Source organism: Gopherus flavomarginatus, chromosome 1 (genome assembly GCF_025201925.1).
Source record: "Gopherus flavomarginatus isolate rGopFla2 chromosome 1, rGopFla2.mat.asm, whole genome shotgun sequence".
Lineage (NCBI taxonomy): Eukaryota > Metazoa > Chordata > Testudines > Testudinidae > Gopherus > Gopherus flavomarginatus.
The window spans coordinates 131,176,020-131,200,042 of record NC_066617.1 but is presented as its reverse complement, the minus strand read 5'-3'; the positions used below and the strand labels follow the sequence as shown (position 1 = coordinate 131,200,042).

At 43.6% G+C, this 24,023-nt stretch overlaps 1 protein-coding gene across 1 annotated transcript in view; it reads left to right on the top strand.

Moving 5' to 3' along the window:
• Positions 1-24,023, top strand: part of EFCAB6 (EF-hand calcium binding domain 6) — a 156,771-nt gene that overhangs the window by 5,919 nt on the left and 126,829 nt on the right. The window contains exons 3-5 of the mRNA XM_050936394.1: positions 10,684-10,831; positions 15,253-15,473; positions 16,990-17,078. Of these exons, the coding sequence (XP_050792351.1) occupies positions 10,690-10,831; positions 15,253-15,473; positions 16,990-17,078 (452 nt within the window). The 5' untranslated portion in view covers positions 10,684-10,689. The remainder of the gene's footprint in view (positions 1-10,683; positions 10,832-15,252; positions 15,474-16,989; positions 17,079-24,023) is intronic.

Sequence of the window (24,023 nt, the reverse complement as noted above, 5' to 3'; positions counted from 1 at the left end):
TAAATATCTTGCGATGCTGGCTACAACAGTACCTACTCTCACTTTCAGATGACTTTGTAAACAAGAAACAGGCAGCATCCTGCACTTAGGACGGAAGAATCCCATCCACTGTTACAGACTAGGGACCGAATGGCTAGGAAGCAGTTCTGCAGAAAAGGAAATAGGGGTTACAGTGAACGAGAAGCTGGATATGAGTCAACAGTGTGCCCTTGTTGCCAAGAATGCTAACGGCATTTTGGGCTGTATAAGTAGGGGCATTGTCAGCAGATCGAGGAATGTGATCATTCCCCTCTATTCCACATTGGTGAGGCCTCATCTGGAGTAGTGTGTCCAGTTTTGGGCCCCGCACTACAAGAAGGATGTGGAAAAATTGGAAAGAGTCCAGCGGAGGGCAACAAAAATGATTAGGAGGCTGGAGCACATGACTTATGAGGAGAGGCTGAGGGAACTGGGATTGCTTAATCTGCAGAAGAGAAGAATGAGGGGGGATTTGATAGCTGCTTTCAACTATCTGAAAGAGGGTTCCAAAGAGGATGGATCTAGACTGTTCTCAGTGGTAGCAGATGACAGAACAAGGAGTAATGGTCTCAAGTTGCAGTGGGGGAGGTTTAGGTTGGATATTAGGAAAAACTTTTTCACTTAGAGAGTTGTGAAGCACTGGAATGGGTTACCTAGGGAGGTGGTGGAATCTCCTTCCTTAGAGGTTTTTAAGGTCAGGCTTGACAAAGCCCTGACTGGGATGATTTAGTTGGGAATTGGTCCTTCTTTGAGCAGGGGGTTGGACTAGATACCTCCTGAGGTCCCTTCCAAACCTGATATTCTAAGATTATCTCCTGAAAATATAAACAAACTTGTTTGTCTGAGCGATTGGCTGAACAAGAAGTAAACTGAGTGGACTGGCAGGTTCTAAAATTTCACATTGTTTTATTTTTGAATGCAGGTTTTTTTGTACAGAATTCTACATGTGTAACTTCAACTTTCATGCTAAAGAGATTGCACTACAGTACTTGTATTAGGTGAATTGATAAATACTATTTCTTTTGTTTTTTACAGTGCAAATATTTGTAATAAAAAATAAAGTGAACACTCTATATTTTGTATTCTGTTTGTAATTGAAATCAATATATTTGAAAATGTAGAAAACATCCAAAATCTTTAAATAAATGGTACTGTATTCTATTATTGTTTAACAGTGCGATTAATCACGATTAATTTTTTTGGTCACTTGACAGCCCTAGTTATAATTATTTCTTTTTCTTCCCTCATTTTTTTCACAGTTGCAAATCCACGAATGAGGGAATCACTGTCAAGTTGTAGTTTGCTTTCCCATGACTAAAAATGTTTAGTTCTCTCAATTTTTCTTTTAATATATCTCCTTTGCCCAGTTTTTGACCCTGATAGTATGAGAAAGTCTGTGACAATCCATATAATTTTGTCTACTAAACTCCCAGAAATCCTTATAAATCTGTTGTGTACTTCTATTTTCCTGATTCCCTTTTACCTTTGCTCAAAAGGTTAGCTCTAATAGTTTCATCCTTTGATTTATAGGTGCTTCTCCAGTGGCTATTTGCAGAGCACACACTGTTGTTGTTATCATTGTACCACATGCCAGTCACAGAGCTTGAGCCTGCATTTGAGGCTGTTTCCAAAGCTTGGTATCTGTAATCTAAGTGTATCAATGCTCTATGCATTATCATCAATACCTTCTATCTGCACCCCATTTGTTTCCAAGTATACTTTTAAGTACATTCATCCTGCGTTTCCACTTTTGTATACCACCTATGTGACCTTCCCAAGTGAATTTTATTATTGCATGCTACTTCTAGGAACATAAACTTTTGAAATATCTAAATTTTTTCATCATAAAGAAATAAGTCTCAGTCATCCCTAATTTTCTTTCTGGTGAAACCCGTTTCCATAGGGTATGTCTACATTGTAGTTAAACACCCGCTGCTGGCCCATGTCGGCTGACTTGGGCTCGTGGAGCTCGGGTTGTGGGGCTGTGAAACTGCATTGTAGATGATTGGGCTTGGACTGGAGCCTAGGCTCTGAGACCTTCCCCTCCTTGCGGGATTCCAGAGCTTGGGCTCCAGCCCAAGCCCAAATGTCTACACTGCAATTTTAAAGCCATATAACCTGAGCCCTGTGCGCCCGAGTCAGCTGACATGGGTCACCCATGGGTGTTTAATTGAAGAGTAGAAATACCCTTAGTTTTTGCAAGAGAGAATTTAAATCCCCACTCATTTCCCCACTTGGAAACTCTCTACAGTGTCTCATTTGTCTTTTCCATGACTACTTTGAGTCTCTTGTGCTTAGTGTATATAGCACAATCATCTGTGAAAAGGGAAATACCTATTCCCATCTGTACACTTTCTGGGAGGTCATTTCATAATGGAAAACAAAGTAGAGGGGATAAAACTCCCTTGTGGAGTTCCATTTGTAAGCTTGTAGGTATTTGATAAATTTGTTCCCACTTTGACCTGTATAGCTCTTTCACTTAAAAAGTCCCTTAGCCACCAAAAAATTCTCCCTTTTATTCCAGTTTTGGCTAGTTTGTACAGGAGGCCTTCCCTCCATAGCATATCATATGCTCTTTCACTTTCCCCGAAGACTGTTATCATGAAGATTTTAGTCCTTATGCTTTTTTGTACCTCCATTTCCAGTCTCACTCTATGGTCAACTGTGTACCTTCCTTTTCTGAAACCACATTGTACCTCAGTTATAATATCTTTTTGCGCCAAGTATTCCACTACCTTGCTTGGTTACCTAATTGGTATCACCAATGCTTGTTTCCATGCTGTTCGCAGTCCTTTCTCCCATATACCATTATATAACCTCAATAGAATCTTTGGACTCCCTTCTGACAAGTACTGAAGCATTTCATTACTTATATTATCTTTGCCTGGAGCTGTATTTTTCATTTTTCTAATGATTACAATAAGCTCTTGCATGCTAATTTTTTTGTTTAGCACATCATCAGTATGTTCTCTCCAGCCATTTAATAGTTCATAGTTTTCCTCAATAAACTTACTTTATTCTCATGAAACTCATTGTTTTGATTTGTATCATTACTGACCTTTTGGAATTCTTTTGCTAAAATGTCTGCCTTCCTTTCCTAAGCTTGCGACCTCAATTTAACTGTTTACAATAAAACCAGGTATACATTTACCTTTACTTCAAATTCCATTCATTCTTTGAATTGACTTATCTATTTTTGAAAGCTTTAAATCTTTGTTCAATTTCCCACAGAAATTTCTCCAGCTTTCTTTTTTTTTCCTTTTTGACAATCCTTTGTGCCACTGCCTTACAATTTATTAATAATTTGTTAAGTCTTTACTATTCATTGTATGTTTTTGCTTGCTTGTAAGCCTTATTTGTTTCCTTAATTGCTAATTTGCAAACCTCATTCCACCAGGGAACTGGATTTCTAAATCAGGGGCAATTTGATGTTTTATAGATGGCCAAATCAGCTTCTGCTGTAATTCCTTTTATTACGTTGTTGTAGAATTCTCCTAGATTGTCACTTCTACAGTTACTATATAAATATTCATCACATTCAATCTTCAAAACGCCCCAGTCAGCTTTTTGAAATTTCCATCTAGGAACTCTTTCTGTGTTTTCGACATTTCCTCGGCCTTGGTACTCAATAAGCATGGGGAAGTGATCACTTCCAATTCTGTCGTCTTTATGAATTTCCAGTTGCATTTACTGGCTATATTATTTGTTGCAATTAACAAATCCAAACCAGAAAAGTATCCATTCACTGAATCAAATCTAGTAGTGCTCCTGTATTCAATATTCGCAGGTTATGCAAGTGTTGGCATCGAGGTTTGTTGCATGGATTCACCAGTAACTGCGCACCGCACCATAGTAAGTCTAGCTCAGGAACCAATTCATGCAACAAACCTCGATGCCAACTCTGCCCACATATCTACACCAGTGACACCATCACAGGACCTAACCATATCAGCCACACCCCAACCGGTTCATTCACCCACCAATGTAATATACGCCATCATATGCCAGCAATGCCCCTCTGCTATGTACATTAGCCAAACTGGACAGTCTCTACGGAAAAGGATAAATGGACACAAATCAGATATTAGGAATGGCAATATACAAAAACCTGTAGGAGAACACTTCAGCATTCCTGGCCACACTATAGCAGACCTTAAGGTGGCCATTCTGCAGCAAAAGAACTTCAGGACTAGACTTCAAAGAGAAACTGCTGAGCTTCAGTTCATCTGCAAATTTGACACCACCAGCTCAGGATTAAACAAAGACTGTGAATGGCTTGCCAACTACAAAACCAGGTTCTCCTCCCTTGGTTTTCACACCTCAACTGCTAGAACAGGGCCTCATCCTCCCTGATTGAACTAACCTTATTATCTCTAGCTTGCTTGCATATATATACCTGCATTTCCACTGGAAATTTCCACTACATGCATCTGACGAAGTGGGTATTCACCCACGAAAGCTCATGCTCCAAAAACGTCTGTTAGTCTATAAGGTGCCACAGGATTCTTTGCTGCTTTTACAGATCCAGACTAACACAGCTACCTCTCTGATACTCTGCAAATTATGATTGGGTTTTTGACATTAACTAGTTTTTCTAATTCTAAAATAATTAATTTTTACATGGATTATAAACATCAATCTGTATATAAGAATTTTTGTTTTATCTGGGAATCTCAATATCATTATATTTCAAAATTTAGTTTCTGCACATTCATTTCTATGTTACTGAGTCCCTCATTTGTAAATATACAGAACCCCCCACCTTCTCTGGTAGCCTCTCGATCCCTCTGGAGATCAGGTCCTTGTAAATTGACTCAAATGTACTTATTAGCCATGTTTCTTGCATACATGCATATCAGGCTTTTTTTCCCATTTCAGTGATGGCTTTCTTAAATTCCTGTCTCTGCATTATTAAACTATATTAAACTAAGGATAGTTACGACCTTGTTATTAGAGCTGTATTATTGCCTTCATGTAAAATCACATTAATGCAATCTATTAAGAGGTTCAAGGTATCAAGAGGTTGTCTATTTTTAGGTATTTTTCTCCTTTAGCTGTGATTTTAATACTTTCATTTTTTCCCCTATCTGCAAGCTGCAGTCAATTATTTATGTAATGAACACTATAAACTTCTCTTTACCTACAAGTAATGCATCATCTCCCATTCCTCTCATATTCTCCTCCTTGACCAGAGATATGTCCTGCTGCCCCCATACATCTTGAATATTTTTCTATTTTCTGCAGTGGGTACGTTTTGATAGCCTCCATATATGATGTTTTTTTAATTATTTTAATCTTTTTATTTCTGTAGCTCATTCTGCTGCTGCATGTCAGTTATATGTTGCACTGTGCTTCCCCCCACCCCCCGACAATTGCTGCATTTAGGTTCTGTTCCTTCTACACAGTTCTCATGTGAGTGATTTCCTCCACATTTACTGCTCCTCGTTCCCTTACAAATGACTGCCACGTGTCCAAACCTTTGACAATTACAGCAAACAGAGGAGAGTGTCAGAGCAGGGAATATATGGTTTAACCCAGAAAGAATTGATACCCCATTTGGATCCTATCCAGAAGTGTCTCACTTTTAAGTGATATGCCTACTACCATAGATGGCTAGTTTTCTCCCTCTCTTCCATGGGCGGCTGGTTTGTAGAAATTTTGGTAGTGCCCAGAACCTACCCCTGCCCAAACTCTGCCCTCCCAAACTCCATCCCCCACCTCCCCAAGGCTCTGGGAGGGAATTTGGGTGGGGGAGGTGGTCTGGGATGGAGGAGGGGTGCAGGCGCTGGGAGGGAGTTTGGGGATGGGAGGGAGTGCAGAGGAAGGGGGTACAAGCTCCAGGAGGGAGTTTGGGGGAGGGAGAGGGTGCAGGGATGGGGCTGGGGGTGAGAGGTTTTGAGTGTGGGAAGGGAGCTCAGGGCTATGGCAGAGGGTTGGGGTGTGAGGTGAGTGCTGTGGGGTGGGACTAGAGATGAGGGGTTCATGATGCGGGGGGGGGCTCAGGGTTGTGGCAGATGGTTAGGGTGCAGGGGGATGAGGGCTCTGGGGATGAGGGGTTTGGGGTGTGGGAGGGGCTCTGGGTGAGGGTAGGGGTGTGGGGGTGAGGGCTCTGGCTGAGGTTGGGGATGAGAGGTTTGGAGTGTGGGAGGGGGCTCAGGATTATGGCAGAGGGTTAGGGTGAGGACTGTGGGGTGGGACTGGAGATGAGAGGTTAATGATGCAGGAGGGGGCTCAGGGTTGGGGCTAATGGTTAGGGTGCAGGGGGATGAGGGCTCTGGCTGGGGCTGGGGTTGAGGGGTTTGTGGTGTTGGAGGGGCTCAGGGCTAGAGCAGAGGGTAGGGTGTGGAGGGGTGAGGGCTCTGTCTGGGGGTGGGGGAGTTGGGGTGTTGGAGGGGGCTCAGGACTGGGACAGAGGGTTGGGGTGCAGGGGTGTGTAAGGGCTCTGGCTGGGGCTGGAGATGAGGGGTTTGTGATGTTGGAGGGGCTCAGGGCTAGGGTAGATGGTTGAGGGTGCAGTGGGGGAGTGAAGGCTCTGGCTAGGGGTATGGGCTCTGGGGTGGGGCAGGGCTGGGGATGAGTTTGGGTTGTAGGCTCTGGGACAGGGGCCAGAGAGGGGGACTCCCCCCAGCCCTTTCCCTGCTGGCAGCAGCGAGCTCTGGGGGAGGGGCCCCCCTTTCCTGCCCCCCCCCCAGCAGCACACTCACCCCCACCACTGTCACTGCATGTGCTCCTAGGGCCTCTTTCAGGTCCAGGAATCTCCCTCGCCTCCCGTATGGTGGGTGCCAGGGGGTGCTGCGTGCACCTCCTCCCTGCTGTTGCCCCTGACTGTAGCCTCGGTGGGGGTGGGGGATGGAGCTGCCTCCTTGCCCATCATGGGGCAAGAGCGGTGATTGCGGGTTGGTGGGGGAGGGTCCCACCGGAAAAGGGAAGGGTCTGAGGGGGAAGGGCAGGCTCAGAGTCAGTGTGCCCTGGCAGTTGAGATGGGGTCACTAGGACAGGCTTGACAAAGCCCTGGCTGGGATGATTTAGTTGGGAATTGGTCCTGCTTTGAGCAGGGGGTTGGACTAGATGACCTCCTGAGGTCCCTTCCAACCCTGATAGTCTATGATTCTATGACCCATGCGGCAGCAGTTGCTGCAGGGAGGCAAGCTGCACAAAAGAGGCAGGGACACTCTGTTCCTTCCGGGGCCCAGGGACATGCACAGGGCCAACAAGGGGGAGCCGGGGGACACTTGGGGGATGCAGGTGGGGCCACCCGGCCCCAAACATTGGTGGAGCTGGACCCTTGGGCTCTGAATATTGCTGGTGCCCGGGCATCACATGAGTATATAACTTGCCGCCCATGCTCTCTTCTATAAGTAGCTGTTTAACGAACAATACTTTATCTTCATCTATATTCTTCTTACTGTCATCCACAGAGAATCTTATTGGCACTCCATACATAGCCCCTCTGGCTTCTATCAGGAATAGAGGCAATTCACAAGTAACTTCCATTTTCCCTAAGGCTATAGTTTTAAGAAGTTTTTCAGCTTGCTCCTCATGTACATTCTGTCAGTAGATCTGCACCATCACTTTACTTTAGCAATTCCACCATTTTCAGAGGGTTAATATTTCCTATTTTCACATCTTCTGGCACTGATTCGACAGTTGTGAAATGCTGACTTTTGTCCTGTTTTTGTTTTTAATTTCTGTGCATTCCTTTGTCAAATCCTGATATAGCTGGTCTTTCCCCCCATCCCCCTTTTTCCTGATCTGAGACCATTCCTCATCCCCTGCTGCTTCTCCTTCATGCTCCAAGACAACTTTCTCTTTCCCCCACTTGCCTCTATTGTCAGTGTCAGTGTCCATTCACCTTTCAGCTGGGGGGAGGGGGACAGGGCTTGCCACAGTCCTCCATCCAGCCTGCTCCTGCACTCCAGCCTCACTGCCATCAGCCAGACACCAGCACTAAGCCTGACTCCAGCCCAGCCAGCCCCTCTCCAACCTCAGGCCACAGCCAGCCAGCCACTCACACTGTTCTTGTTTACCAGACATGACCTTGATACAGTTCTTGAATTATTGCTTAAGTTCTTTTTCTTTGGAGTGCTTTGTTCCCCTGCTAGGAGTAGGAAAGGTGCTGCTGCTGCCTTATGCAAAGAGCCGGAGCTCCCATTTTCCCTGGCTTTTTCAGGGTCTCACAATGTTGGGAAAATGGTTCTTAAACTCTCACTTCAGTTTACCCAGCATAACGATAAAGCAGAATCCAGCTTTAAATATGCACGTTTTCAAGAATCAACCTTTTCCCATCAAGTCATGGAAAGAGAATGAGGTGGGGTAACAGACATAGAGTAGCAGTATGTTAATTCAAGGCTTCATAATTAAATTCAGAGATGCAGATAAGCAAAGAAAGATTGTGAAAACCTCAGTTATGAGATGTATACCTCTACCCCGATATAACGCTGACCTCGGGAGCCAAAAAATTGTACCGCATTATAGGTGAAAGCGCGTTATATTGAACTTGCTTTGATCTGCTGGAGCACGCAGCTTCTCCACTCCCTGGAGCACTGCTTTACCGCATTATATCTGAATTTGTGTTAGATCGGGTTGCTTTATATCGGGGTAGAGGTGTAGTTTGTGTCCTTACTTGTTCTTTGTCAATTACAGTGACAAAAGGCTCTATCAAGCAAGCAAGAGGGAGGATAAAACAATGGGTAAATAAGTATACAGGACTCTGATCCCCTTCCTTTGAATTAGATATTATAAGAAGACTGGGATTTTTAGAAACAGAGAAAACGCAGCAAGACGTTTTCTGTCTCACCATACATAATATAATAAGTACAAAAAAGATAGTCTGAGGAAGTATCAGTAGTACAACAACTCAATTTGTATTTGGGAGAAAAGAGAGAGACTGCCACATATCATCAAGCTGTTTCTGCAATCCGCCACCAAACCGGAAATGGAATACAAAATGGAACTGTTGTGTAAAACCCATCTATTCCATGGCCACTGTGAAATGTACCCATTGCACAGAAACTTGATGTATGGACTTAGGGAACACGTTCATGTACATTGTCATGCCAATAAATATATTTAAATTGAAACAAATAGAAGGCAAGATTCTCAGTTGATGTAAATTGCTGTAACTCCACTGAAGTAATCAGAGTCAATGGATCTACGCTGATCTACACCAGCTGAGGATCTGCCCCAGAGGTTATTGATAGTGTGTTTAAAAAATCCTCAGTGAGTCCGATCATATGCACCAATGTAAAGCAGGAAGAACTCCATTAAATCAGGAATAGCTCCAAGGAGTTATTCCACTGAACTCAGCTGAATTATTCCTGAGTTACTCGTTGGAGCTATACAGATATAAAACTGGTGAAAGTGAGAAGTGAATCAGGACCTCATATTAAGAGGTTCTTTGTTTTTGTTTTCTGCTTGACTAGCATAGGGATCGATCCTGGTCTACTGAAGTCAAAGGAAGTTTTTCCATTGACTTAGCTGGGAACAGGATTGTGCCAATAGTTACTACTTCTTTGTCTGAACCTAGATAGTAGCACATACAGTTATTTCTGTCACAGTTGTTTGAACAGTCCATTTGCTAGCAAATCGATTGATAATATATTTTTGGTAACAAGGAAAAAGGGCAGAGCAGTGCTTCTGGGTACAAAAATTTCCCTCTGTCTTGGACAGACTACAGATAGCTGTCATACTCTTTTTATCATCACATCCCACAAGCCAGAGGCATGTCTTGGTGGTGCCTGAGACAGAAATATGAGTGGGTTAGGGTGGTCAGCCATCCAGGATTGTCCTGGAGTCTCCAGGAATTAAAGATTAATCTTTAATTAAAGATTATGTTGTGATGATATCTCCAGGAATTTGTCCAACCAAAGTTGGCAGTCCTAAAGTGGGTTCACATTTGTTTGCTCCAAGTACTTCAATTGCCTGCTAGTATTTGTGGCAAAATAGATCTTGCAGTTTAGGGATGTGTTTATTGAGCTCCATGACCTCCTGGGAACAAGACCCTACCTATCTACAGTTTAAAGGAGTGGAGATTTCATGGTGGCTGCTGGAAGTGTGTCAGATATTTGGTTGCTCAGGTGGTGACGTTAGGCCTTGTAGCAAATGCAGAAGAAAGATATTTTCCACCTGAAGGGTGAAGAAAGAAGCAACGTTTTGCTTGGGGCTAATTTTTCTTTTATTGATGGCTGTAGAGGCAGGATACCAGCCAAAAATTGCTTCTGTACAGTCTGGACAATTGTTTGCTCTCTGGGACATGGTGGGGATGGTCTAGAGAAGAGCTAAAAAGAATCAAGCAAGTGTTTTTATTTTTGAAGTCTTTTAATAAACATAACCTTCAAGATAGCTTAATGCCATTTAAAAAAATCAGATAGCTAATTATTTATTACTTAAGGCATGATTTAGTCCGTTTATATCTTCTGCACTGAAACACAGATTTGAAAGTGCCTACATAGGACGAACTTTATTTAACTTCCAATGAACAGTTTAAAAGAGTCCCACAGCTGTGTGGTCAGATTTGGTTCTCTGTCAGTCAGAATCTTCAACAGCAACTCGAGTCTCTTTTAATTAAGTCAACTTTTATGCTTCTTGATACTGCCACAGTCAAATTGCTTCCTTTTGTGTCATAGGTTCTAAAGTAGCGTCATAATTGTGTTTTGAAATTCCTAGGGGACCATGGCCAGAGTGGTGAGTGCAGAAGACTTCAGTGGATTACGCCCCTGTTCTCATGGAATCATATTTACTGCAAGACCACAGTCTACACCAAGCAGATCATCGTCATGCAGAAGCAGGCAAAGCTCAATTAAATCAGCATCATGTATGTACAGATTGTTGACTTTTAGGTTTTATAAGCAGCAGAATTTTAAACTGAAATCCACTGTCCACAAGCCAAGTGCAGCCTGAATCTGGCATCGCCTTCTCGGCCACCTCAGTTCTGTTATTCACTTAGGCCCAGACTGTGCCGTTTGACACTGTCCAGACCAAGCTGCTCTGCTCCAAGATGCACAGTGCCTCAGAGAGTTGTCTGATGCACAATATCTGCAGTGTTCCCCTCTTTGGGAAGTAATTTGCTACAGCCTTTTACAGGGTGCATCACACTCCCCCTGCCCATTCCCTACACTCACACGGAATGCATCTATCCAGCTGTACTGGTTGATGCATAGGAAGGATGGAACCATGGCCCTTTCTTTTCCAATCCCCTCCCTACCCACTTACTTGCAGGGAGGGAAAAGGGTGTCAGGAGCACAGCTTCTGCTTTATTCCCCATCCCAGCAGTCCATGCAGGTTTATGGCAGTTGCACAGGCACTTGAGGGAAAGGGTCTTTCTCCCCACTATTCCGGGCAACCATCTAGCCCTTGATCTTAAAGCTGCTGGGTACATACTATTGGCAGTGTCAGAGATTTGATGTACATCCTGTTACAATTGAGAGTATGTATCACAGAGTTGGAAGGGACCTCAGCAGGTCATCTAGCCTAACCCCCTGCTCAAAGCAGGGCCAATCCCCAGAGAGATTTTCACCCCAATTCCTTAAATGGCCTCCTCAAAGATTGAACTCACAGTGCTGGGTTTAGTAGGCTAATGCTCAAACCACTAAACTATCCCTTCCCCCTTATCCCATAGGAACTCACTTGAAATTATCATATGCTTACCCCTGAAAGAGCATATGCATATTTTATACTAGTAAGATTTATGAGTCACTTTAATGAAATAAAAATTGTTAATATAGTTGTGAATATATCATTTGCAAGAATTAAACATTGAGAGTTACTGGTGTTTAAGGCATCTTGATTCATCGTTCATGCCTTTTTTCCTTCTTCCTTGCCACGAAGTTTTAGTTTAAGGGGTAAATTCACTCTTGGCATAGATTGACACAGCTCCATTGATTTCAGTGGCTTCACACTGTGAATTTGTATGCTCAGCTTCCCTTTCTCAGAACTGTTAATGATATGTGCAAAAAAACCCTTAATCAGGCCCTCTTCTGGGGAACTAATTAGATTTACAGTGACCAGAGTACTGATTCAGCTGCTGGTTCTCAGCACTCTGTCACACCTTTCCCCCTTTTCTAGTGGAAAAATTTCTCCTTTCATGGGCTATCCATTCTTTTAGTGGACATGCTACTCTCCTGGAGTAGTCCTCCTGATCTTCGGATGAGGGGGATTCCAATAACTGTCCAACCCCTGTCAATAAGTTCAGATTCTCCTTATTCCACAAGTCTAATTCTGTGTTTTCTTCTTTCTCTTCCTCTTTCTTTAGCAGGCCTCCCTTTTCTTTACTGTCCCCCGGCTTGTGTTCCTTTGTCTAGCGTTTACCAACCCCTCAAAGTCTAGCTTCTCCTTTTGCTTCCCTGAATGTTTTATTCCTTCTCCTCCCTAGTGGGAGGAGCTGCAGTCCATGGCTCCTATGATGGGGTGAGACAACGTGTCCACTACCCCAACCCAATTCCAATTCAGCTTCCCCTGCACTTCCAGCAGTGTGTCAGCCATAAGGCAAAGTGTCTTATTGCCATGGATGCATTCAAGCCACAGCCTTGATCTTGGGAGCATCCAGTCGGGCTTCACCAATTCCTGTTTTACCAGTGAACAGTCTGAGGTAGTGTCCACTGGACCCCTTTGACACCTTCTCCCCACCTTTACAGAAACCATAGATAATTTCTTTTTCCTTCCATGTCCAAGAGTCCCTGTCCAATTTCAGAACTCTGAAAACCCACATTCTATATAAGGGCAGTCTTTTTTTAATGTGTCCTTAGTGTCCACACCGATAACAGACAATACCCTGAGTTCCAGCTGGAATCCCCCTAGGTTCTTCCCTCTTCTTCTGTGACCTTTCCAGATTGGGTTTCTCCAACCCTCCTCCCCAGATCTGGTCCCTTAAACTGCCAACCCCTTTTCCTAGGAACATCCACCTCCACAAACTCTACTGTGAGCTTGACCACAGAATCTAGGGTGATCAGCAGATGCCACCTGACTCATAACCAGGAATTCTCAGGGATGCTGTGCAGGAACTGTTTTAGAATTACGGCATCCATAATCTCACTTTCAATCTGAGTGTCTGGCCTCAACCAGCTGGTAGCTAGTCTGTCAGTTTTTGGGCAAATGCCTAGGCTTGTAACCTCCCCCAGGTCCATCTAGTGGCCCAAAACTTTTGCAGGAAACTTTTCTGTGGATAAGTCCACCTGATCTAGAATGACTGTATTAATCACATCATATTCCCATGCTTGCTTATTACTTAGAGCTGGTCTACACTTAAAACCCTGCATCAACACAGCGGCACTGATGCAGCTGGGCCACTGTAGTGTTTAAGTGAAGATGCTCTTACCCCCATGGGAGAGCTTCTCCCATCAGCATAGTTAATCCACCTCCCCAAGAGGCGGGGGCTATGTTGACAGGAGAAGCTCTCCCACCGACATAGAGCTGTCTACATGGGCGGGGGGGTTAGGTTGGTATAACTATGTTGCTTGGGGGAGTTTTTCACACCCCTGAGTGAAGTAGTTATACTGATACAGGTCTGTAGTGTAGATCTGGCTTTACAGCCATATAGGTTGCCTGAGCTTGACCAAGAATGCGTCAGGATCATTTGCAGGGCCCATCTTACAGACACCTATCACCTGTGTCTGGTTGCTGTTCCCCACTGCAGGATCACATTAGCTGCTGCGGCACATGGGCTTGCTCTCGAATAAAATTGTGTAGGCTTTTCTGTTGCTCAGCCTGCCAGGCAAGCAAGCACGCACTGTTTCTCCAGGTGATGGAGGGTCTTCTCTCTAGGGTCTTCTGTATCTCCTTCTGCTGTTCTACGAGCCATTGCAATGTCTTTTCCATTGCCCAGACTGCTGAACCTTTGCACTGGCTCCCCCATCAGGTTCTCGGTCAGTACAGATAAGGCAGTTCCTGAACAAGTCCCCACTTGTGACAGGGCACAGCCCTCAGCTCTTGTCTCCTCATATAAATGTCTCTGACATCTCTGGTCTATAACCACTGCTGTGTATTTTATTTGTGTTTTATTAACCTCCACCCTCTGACAGTCTAGTGCAACAATTCTTATTTACTGTATTATACAAACATGAGAGGGGAAAGAGATCTCTCTGCGCAGAGATCTCTCTTTACTCTGGCCTGGTTGGTTGGTTGGCTTTTCTCTCTCTCATCTTCTCCCTTGCATGGCTTTCCTATGCTTCTTTTCTACTCTTGCAGTTAATGGGGAAATTCACTCCTTAGCTCTTCCCCAGTCCAGGCGGATCTAGTAATTAGCCGTCTCTTCCCTCAGTCAGGCCCTCTTCAGGGGAACTAATTGGATCTATAGTGACCAATTGTGCTAGTTCAGCTATTGGTTCTCAGCACTCTGTCACAGAGAAGATGTGTGGAGGAGAAACTGCAGTAAAGTGTAAATAATATAAAGGGACTTATTCTGCCATTGAAGGGAACTGAAATATTGTGTGCAAACTGATGGCAGAACTTGCCTCAAAAGTACAGAAAAATGTCAATGCACAACTAACTTCAATCTTTAGACTCAGGTGCTCAGCTATTGTTGTCTTCAAAGGAAGTATTATATTTGTGTCAATGGCTGAATTTGGCCCTGTAAATGCAGGAGAAATATCAGGCCAAATCCTGTGGTCCTTATTCAGTTCTTACTCAGTCAAAGCTCTCACTGAAGTCAAGGGGAATTTGCTTGAGTAGGGATTACACTATTTGTCACCATGCTGTCCATTTCTCCAGCCCTCCTTTCCCATGGGTGTTTTTACAGCAAGCTGGCTGTTGTGTGTTAAAATGCTTATCTGCAAAGGAGTCAGCACACAAACAATTGGTGCTGACACATCATTGGCAGATGACTTCACTAAGGAGTTTAATAACTGAATAAAGCATCTAAATGAAACAAAGCAAAGACATTCAGGGTCTTTTTATCCCTGCTGAAGTCTGAAGGTAGAGTGCTTGTGGGGATGGGATGGACAAATATATTGTGAGTTACATTATATATGTTTTACTTTGTAACTTTAACTGCTCTTTTAGAGTATCTTCCAGGTTAACCAGTGTCTTGGTTATAATGTTATAAATAAAGCTTTGGGAATTTTTAAAATAATATTTAGCACTTTTATATTGCTTTTGATCTTCAAAGTGCTGCACAAATGTTAATTAATTTACAGTGATATCTCTGAGGATGGATTGATTTGTGTTGAATTCTCAGCAAAAAATCCCACATTTGATTTTGCCAGGTTTAAGAGTTTAATAACTGTCTGATATGTTTTACAGCTACATCTGTGCGCTCTGTCCCAGATCCCACACTGTCCTCCTCAGAAATTGAGCAGATTTTACTTAAAAAGACAACTGAAAAAGAAGGTGAACTTAAAAAAGCATTTCAGACAATCGACATTGATCACACCCTAACAGTCACAAAAGGCGAATTCAGGAGAGTAATTGAAACCTTTCTTTTTCCTCTGACACAAGCACAGTTTGATTCTGTGCTGGCACAGGTACGCTATGTTATATATGTGTATAATCATTTGGGGGCTGTTCTTATCCACATCAATGGCAGAATTTCCTCTCCATTTCAGTGGGAGCAGGAGCAGGTCTGGTTTTATCAAAATGATGATAGATGGGGCCAAATCCTTCTTGCCTTATGTGAGTAGTTCTAGTGAAGACAATAGGATTACTTATGTGAGTAAAATGAACTAGATTTGGCCATTTGTATTTCTTTTAAAGGATTTCGTCTGCATTATTTCTCCCACTGTCTGAAGAAGTTACAATTCATTGGTAGCTTTTGTGATCATTAATCAAATTATGCAGTCTTATTCCTGGAGAAAGATCAGATTGAAAACCCTTTGAGTCATGGTAGAACATGTTCTTATTTATATTGTAAGGAGCTTAGCACACTTTTGAGCACTGTAAAATAATGAATAATTGGGAGGAAGGATAGTTGTCTGTTCGCCACCTTTAAGCCATGGCTAGGGTGGAATATATTCTTTAAAGACCATTAGTTGTATACACTGGTTGAGATTTTCAGAACCCAGCAGTGGATAGCTATACAATGCCCATTAACTTCAAATGGAATTGTGTGGCTAACTCCTCTAGGCGACTTTGAAAATCTTAATTTATTTGTCCAGGGGGTCTGCTTTCTGGTATTAGCTCTGTAAAGTTCTCATTTTTTCAGTTTAGTAATTTAACTGTGGTACAACAACATTTAGAACCATATAGTGAACTGCAAAGAGTAATACCACGCACCTCCAAACCATTGTTTCTAGTTGCTTTCAACATACTTACCCTTCTCCTCAATGGTTTATAATGCTAATGAGTAATAGAAGATGGATTTTTGGCCCTCTGGAGTTCCAGTCCTGACCCCTGTGGCCAAGACTTTCTGTCCTAAAGTTTCACAGTTTTTAGGTTTTATATCCTTTCCAACATGCTTGTTGTTTGATTTTTTTACTTACATTGAGCTGTTACAAGGTGTTATCTTCACATTTAAAAAATATTAGTCTCTGAAAATTCAGCACTGATTTCAGTTAAAATGAAGTAATTACGGTCCTTGATTATACCAAATAAGCAATATGTGGATCCACAAGCAATATGTGGATCAATATGTGGAAATACCTTACATATGCATGTGGTACACAGGGAAAGATTGTCTCACCGGTTGGATTAGATGGGATATAGTTTCACACATAGCCAAAGAAGATCATAGAGTTAGTGTGAGGAAAAGACCTACATGAGCCTCAAGTCCTTGTCCCTTATAAGTGTAGGAGATAGCTTCTTGCTGGAGGATTTATCAGATATATATTGATACTATACTTGAGCCTAGACAGAAGGTGAGAAGAAATGACACACAGTACGTGCAACAAAAGAGAGGCTATCAGAGAGATTATTTTTGCATTTTAATAAAGTAGTTAACTAATAATGGAAGTGAATGATTTTTTTTTTTTTAGTCCCATGAGATTTCATTACAGGATTTATCTAGAAATCCATTTATTTAACACTCTTTTTATTGAAATGTAGATTCCGATGACTAGCAAAGTTACTGTACCATATCTTGACTTCCTGGCAAAGTTCACTAGGGTTGCCAAAAGTGCCAACATGCAAAGAAGGTAAGAGCTTCTTATTATGTAATCCTATTGTTCCCAAACTGTGATTTTGGATCACTTTTTAGCGGTCTGCAGAGAGCAGGCTGGTTAAATGGTTCTAGCTCTCTTTGTTTCCAGCTGTTACATCATGTTACAAACAGCTCCAGGAACATTAAGTACTTTTTCAATATTGCTTTTCCATATAAACAATTGGTGTATTTGCCACAGGGATCTTATATGATCACTGAAGGGAGGGGAGGTAGTCTGTCAGGCCATTGATCTTGTAATGTAAACATATAGAGCTTTAAGCCTAATTGGTATATTCTGTTAACTAGTGGTTAGTGTAACTGAGTATATGAGAAGTTAGATGTGAGCTGAGGTTAACATTTTTTAGGGATACTCAAAACATATAACTCAACTTGCAGGATGCAGTGCATGAAAAAGACACAATCTGAGGGACTCACAGACATTGTTCTGGCAGGAAAGTTAAAATGCTGTGGGATTCATTCCTTCAATGTAAATAACATTCTTCTTTGAGAGATGTCCCTGTGAGTACTCCACTCCAGGTGAAGGTGCATCCCTGCGCCTTTGTTCGGAGAGGTGTGCAGCAGTGCCCGTACAGGTTGCGCATGCGCGGTGCCTGCCTCATGTGCCTTTGCATGACCCAGACTCCTCCGTTCCTTCTCTACTGTCCCCGGCCTGAGATGTAGCTCAGCAGTCCCATTGAAAACCTTCATTTTTCAATTAGACAGATTATATAAATTAGTAAATTAGGTTTTAGTTTTAGGTTAGTTTAGTCAGATAACTTTCAGTTGTTTGACTTACAGCCACTGTAAAAAAGAAATTATTTTACATCTCATAATGCAGTTAGAAAATACCTGGTTCACTGGGTTTTAAAAGATGCACAACATGTAGAGAGGCAATGCCTATCTCAGATGGACACTCTCAATGTGTCCATTACCTGGGGGAATCCCACATTCCCCAGAAATGTGCCCATTGTAATAAACTGAAGGCGAGGGCTGTAAAAGACAGGGACCTGAGGCTTAAACTCCTCCTCATGGAAAAGTCCCTCAGACCAGCCTCCAACCCTGGGCAGGAACCCTCTTCTCGGCAGAGGTCACCGGTCTTCTCAACGCCAAGATTCTCTAGGGACAAAAATCTGGCAAAAAAGCAGCCAGCTTCCTCGCCTCATAGAGAGCACATCACCTCAGAATGGTCACCAACCTAATCAGCTCTGCAGCTCAGCACCTACAATGCTCCAGGCACCTTCGGCACTGTCTGTGCAGTGGCCACCACCAGTACCCACCACTCCGGTGCCGAGGCTAATGGCTTTAAGCTGCCTGTCTCCACCATGGCACCATCAATAGCCCCAAAGGAGATGGTACTGATAACCACTCCTGTTCCTGTGCTGCAGATGAATGCGCCTAGCATGACAGTGCTGACACAAGTTACTTGGGCACTGACTCAGCTCACTGTGCCACTGGTGCAATCGGCACCCTGCCCCTCGGCACCGATGCTCTCAGCACAATGCCTTTTCATGCATCAGAAAGATTTGTTTGTCTCCTCAACTCCAGAATCTCCTTTATTGGGCACTGATGTCTCACCGGTGGCGTCAGTACTGCATTGTCAGCTATCTCCGATACCATCATAGTTTTCCAGTGATGAAGATGATGAGATAGAAGGGGTATTCTCCCCACACCATTCTTCCCCGATTAAGACACTTATTGCTGCCAGACCACTAAGATCATGGTCCTCATATTCTCACAATATACCACCTTAGTATGGCCACCCATGGATGGGGCCACCATGCCCTTCCCAGGTCATTAGCCCTACTGGAGTCCCTGGAAGTCTTATAGAAGGCACCATAGCAGCCACCCCAGTCCATGTAGGGACGACACCAGATCTCCACCTCCAACTTCACAGTCTGTAGCGTTGAAAACACAAGAGGAGCCCATGATGCAATAGGTAGAGGGCACTGCTCCTGACACCTCGCCAACCAATAACTCATCTTCCTCACCAGATGAGGCTATTTGCCTCCACTGCCAACCACAGCAGATGATTTTACCCACTTTCAGGACTTACTCAAAAGAATGGCTAACGAGCTTAAGATTGCTCTGGAGGAAGTGCCAGAAACTCAGCATGAGTTAACTGACATCTTATAGACATCAGCCTCCTCCAAGATAGCATTACCAATCAATGGGGCTATCATGGAGCCTTCCAGGATGGTGTGGTAAATTCCAGCCACAATACCCCAACCTGCAAGAGGGCAGACTGAAAATATTACTCTCCCTTGAAGGGATCCGAATTTCTTTTCACACACTCAGCACCCAATTCACTGGTTGTGGAAGCGGCCAACCAAAGGAGTAAACAACAACATTTTTGGTGGAGAGTAAGAGACTGGACCTATTTTGCCGCAAAGTATACTTTTCATCTATGCTACAATTCAGAGTGGCAAATTATGCGGCATTACTTGCCAGATAGGACCACAGGAATTATGGTAAGTTTATGGAATTAATTAATTAAATCCATGAGGAAAAGAGACAATAATTCAAAGCTCTGGTTTCTGAAGGGCAAATGATCTCATGCACGACTCTACAGTCCTCACTGGATGCTGCTGACATGACTGCCAGGTCCACCGCTATGGTCGCAGTCATGCACTGAGCCTCCTGGTTCAATTCTTCGTCATTACCACGGAAGATACAAAATACTGTTGAAGATCTCCGTTTTGATGGAGAAAAACTGTTTGCAGCCAAAACCAATGAAGTGCTGCACACCATGAAGGATTCACGGGCCACCCTTCGGTCCCTTGGCATCCATACCCCTTCCACAAGAAGGAGACAATGCGCGTATCAACCATATGAGTGCCTTAGAAACCCAGCATACACACAGCAACATGAAAGGCCATACAAGGAACAACAGCAGCAATGACAGAGACAGAGACCACAATGGCGATGCCTTCCACCACTAGCAATGTCCCAACCGCCTTCCTCAGATAAGCAAATTTGAAGTCTTGCATTCACTACGTGCCGAGGCTGTGAGACTCTCTGGAATTGGTGCTTCCAGCACAATATCCATATCTCAACCTCCCACCTACCCAGATGCCAGAACACCACTGCAGATGAGCTCAGCAGATGTTTTCTCCTCGATCATGAATGGAAGTTAAACAATGCCATCCTGGAAGACATATTCCAAACTTGGGGTTACCCACAAATGGACCTATTCATGACAACATGCAACACAAAATGCCCCAAATCCTGCTTCAGGTCCGGTCTGGGGAATCGATGGGGGATGCGTTCATGATCGCTTGGAACTCAGACCTTCTATACGCATTCCCACTGATACCATTACTATTGAGAGTGGTACTGAAGATAAGGACCAAGAGGGCTACAGTAATCTTAATAGCCTCCACACGGCCGAGACAAGCATGATATCCGTACGTAACATGGATATCTGCACATACCCCAATCACGCTCCCTCTACAGACAGACCTGTTAACCCAACGGGAGGGCCAACTACAACACTCCAACATAAAGATGCTACATCTCAAGGCATGGCTCCTCCATGGTTCTCTAATGATGAGCTAAATTGCTCTGAGTAGGTCTAGAGAGTGCTGCTACACAGTAGATAACATACTACATACAGCACCTATCTCCACAAATGGAGGAGATTTTAATATATGGAAAAATACCTATTTCATAGAATTGGAAGGGACCCCAAAAGGTCATTGAGTCCAGCCCCCTGTCTTCACTAGCAGGACCAAGTACTGATTTTGCCCCAGATCCTTAAGTGGCCCCCTCAAGGATTGAACTCACAACCCTGAGGTTTAGCAGGCCAATGCTCAAACCACTGAGCTATCCTTCCCACTAGACAAACCATGGCAGCATTTACACCTCTTCCAATTATATTGGACTATCTCCCGGAACTGAAACAATCTGGTCTTTCTCTCAGCTCAATAAAGTGACACTAGTGTCAAAATTGGTGACACTACAATCTTTGCTCACCCTTTCACAAAGCGATTCCTTAAGAGTATCCAAACGTTCTGTCCGGATGTGAGACCACCCATACAACCATGGGACTTAAACTTGGTCCTACAGCCTTGAGGCATAAACTGTTCAAACCTTTAGCAACCTGCTCCCTACTACACCTGTCCATGAAAGTGGCGTTTCTAATAGCAATCACATCGTCTAGATGTGTGGGAGAAATCAGGGTGCTCCTGGCAGACCCACCATATACTATCTTTTTTAAAGACAGAGTCACTTTGCCAACTCATCCCAAATCCTTCCCAAAGTATATTCGTCCTTCACATCAATCAACCAGTACAACTACCTACTTTCTTGCCTAAACCACACACCAACACTTCTGAAGCCACAATGCACACCCTTGATGTTAGGAGAGCATTGTTTTTTTACCTCGACAGGACCCAGCCATTTAGAGTCTCACTGAAACTTTTTATCTCTATCACAGCATGCTCTAAGAGTAACTTCATATCTGTTCAAAGAATATCTAAATGGATATCCTGATGCATTCACCTATACTATCAATTAAGAGACATACAACCTCCAGCGGGAATCAAGATGCACTTTACCAGATCAATATTGTGGACAGTGGCATTTCTAAACAATGTTCCCCGTATAGACATTTGCAAAGCTGCTCCCTGAGCCTCTGAACACACCTTTGCTAAACATTATGCTGTTACGCAAGATCCTCAGGTGGATACTTGACTTGGCCAAGTTGTACTATCAACGGCTATTTTACCAACTCTGAAGCCCCTACTGTCTGAGATCGGCACTGCTCTTCAGTCATCTGGAGTGGAGGACCCACAGGGACATCTCTCTCTCTCTCTCGAAGAGAAGGTTACTCACCTGGTGCAGTAACTGAGGTTCTTCAAGATGAGTGTCCCTCTGGGTGCTCCAATACTCACTCTCCTCCTCTCTACTTCAGAGTTTGGAGCAGGCTCCGGGCAGGGCCGGCTCCAGGGGTTTTGCCACTCCAAGCAGCCAAAAAAAAAAAAAAAAAGCCACGATCGCGATCTGCGGCAATTCAGCAGGAGGTCCTTCACTCCAAGCGGGAGTGAGGGACCCTCCGCCAAATTGCCGCCGAATACCTGAAAGTGCCGCCCTGCTCCAGAGTGGCCACCCCAAGCACCTGCTTGATAAGCTTGTGCCTGTATCCGGCTCTGGCTCTGGGGTAGAGAAGAAACTGAGGAGTCCGGGTTGCGCGCGCTATTGAGGCACCAGCATGTGAGGTAGGCACTGCGTGCACATGACCCATACAGACACTGCTGGAAAACTCTCCAGGCAAAGGCACAGGGACATACCTTCACCTGGAGTGGAGCACCCACAAGGACATCTCTTGAAGAACCTGTTATTACACAAGGTGAGTAACTTTCTCCTCTCTGGAGCTTCACTTTTAAATCCTTCTTTACTTCTGATGTAAATCACTTTCAGCAATAAAAGTGTGGAAGTACCAATTTTGTGTGGTAAGTAGGTAACTTTGGGATTAAAATGAGTGCCTTCCCTTCACATGAGGGACATCTGAGAGGTATAATGCAAAGCATTCTCTGAGTACCATACTGTATATTATACTGTAAAACTAATCCTACATTTACCTAGTAGCTTTGCTCCAAAAGCACTATATAATTTAACCTCCCTCCCCTTTCTTCCCCTTTCCTCCCCCTTCTGGGATGACCGGGTAGGGACTTTGCAATGGAATCCTCATGGAGATTTTCTTTCATATTCCCTCTCCTGCAGGTTTGACTGTGAGAGCAGATGATTCAGGCTCTGACAGACAGTTGCTTTAGAAATTATTCTACAGATTCTGACCCAGCTTTTTTACCGTCAAGTGTAAAGTTAACAAACCTCCCAGAGAATGAGGGGAAAACACCAGTGGGAGTAGTCCACTGAAAGGAAGCAGGAGGAAGGGAGAGGAGAAGAGGAAGGGAGGCAGAAAATGGGAGGAGGAAATTTAAGGCCGCTATCTTCCAGAGAAACAAGGGAGCTTTGCAAAGCTTGTGATTAATTAGCAAAAAAATAATTAAATAGAGAATGAAGGATCATGCACAAAATGAAAGCTTAATCCCTTTTTATATCATGGAAAAAATAATGAATAGGTTAAACACGTGGGCCCTGATTTTCCTCTCACTTTCACATGGAATCACAATGAGTAAACTCTTGGTTTATACTGGTGAAAGGGAACAGAATCAAATCTACAATTAGAAAATGCTGCATTTTGACCAACCAAATGCTTGTAGACGTATTAAAACTACACAGTGTAAGTCAGAAAATGATGTGAAGCAAAAATAAATGTGGGATAGTTGTAGCTTAATTTACAGGAGTTTGCCACAAGAGGGCAGTGCAGGTGCTCTTTTTTCAGAGAAAATTTTGTAAGAGGGAGCTTAGGGCTGGTTTCTGCCCTGATTTAAAGCCCACACAATCTCAGTGAACCCAGTAGTCTGTAAATTAGGGCAGAATTTGGTCTTTAGCACTCAGTCCTGCAAATACACGAGTACTTTCTTGCATAAGTGTTTTCAGGGTCAAGCCCTTAGTTAGGGGAAGAGCCTGGGAAAACAGGAATTTAGAATCTGTCAGATCCGTTGAGAAAAATAAAACATGTTAATTGTTAACTGTGAACATGATTTGGTCTGTGGTTTTGATGTAAGTAAATGGGTGAGAGTAGGGCCATTCTTTTTCTAAAAGACCTCACATGTTAAACGATCATTGACAATGATCTTATAAATGCAAAGGGCTAGATCCTCATTTATGGCTGAGGAGCACTTGATGCAGCTGGGCATTGAGGTTCTGAGATATTCTTTGTACTCCCCTGATTCTAGGACTCCTGTATGTGTCAGTCTTGTTCCCTGGCCCAGCCACGCATCAGTATCAGCTGCCAGTGGCCCCAGTGGCTGTTAAAAGAGCTGGGGATTGCTTAGGCACTGGGAAGCTATGCTGTTGTCCTCCCGCCACATCCTCC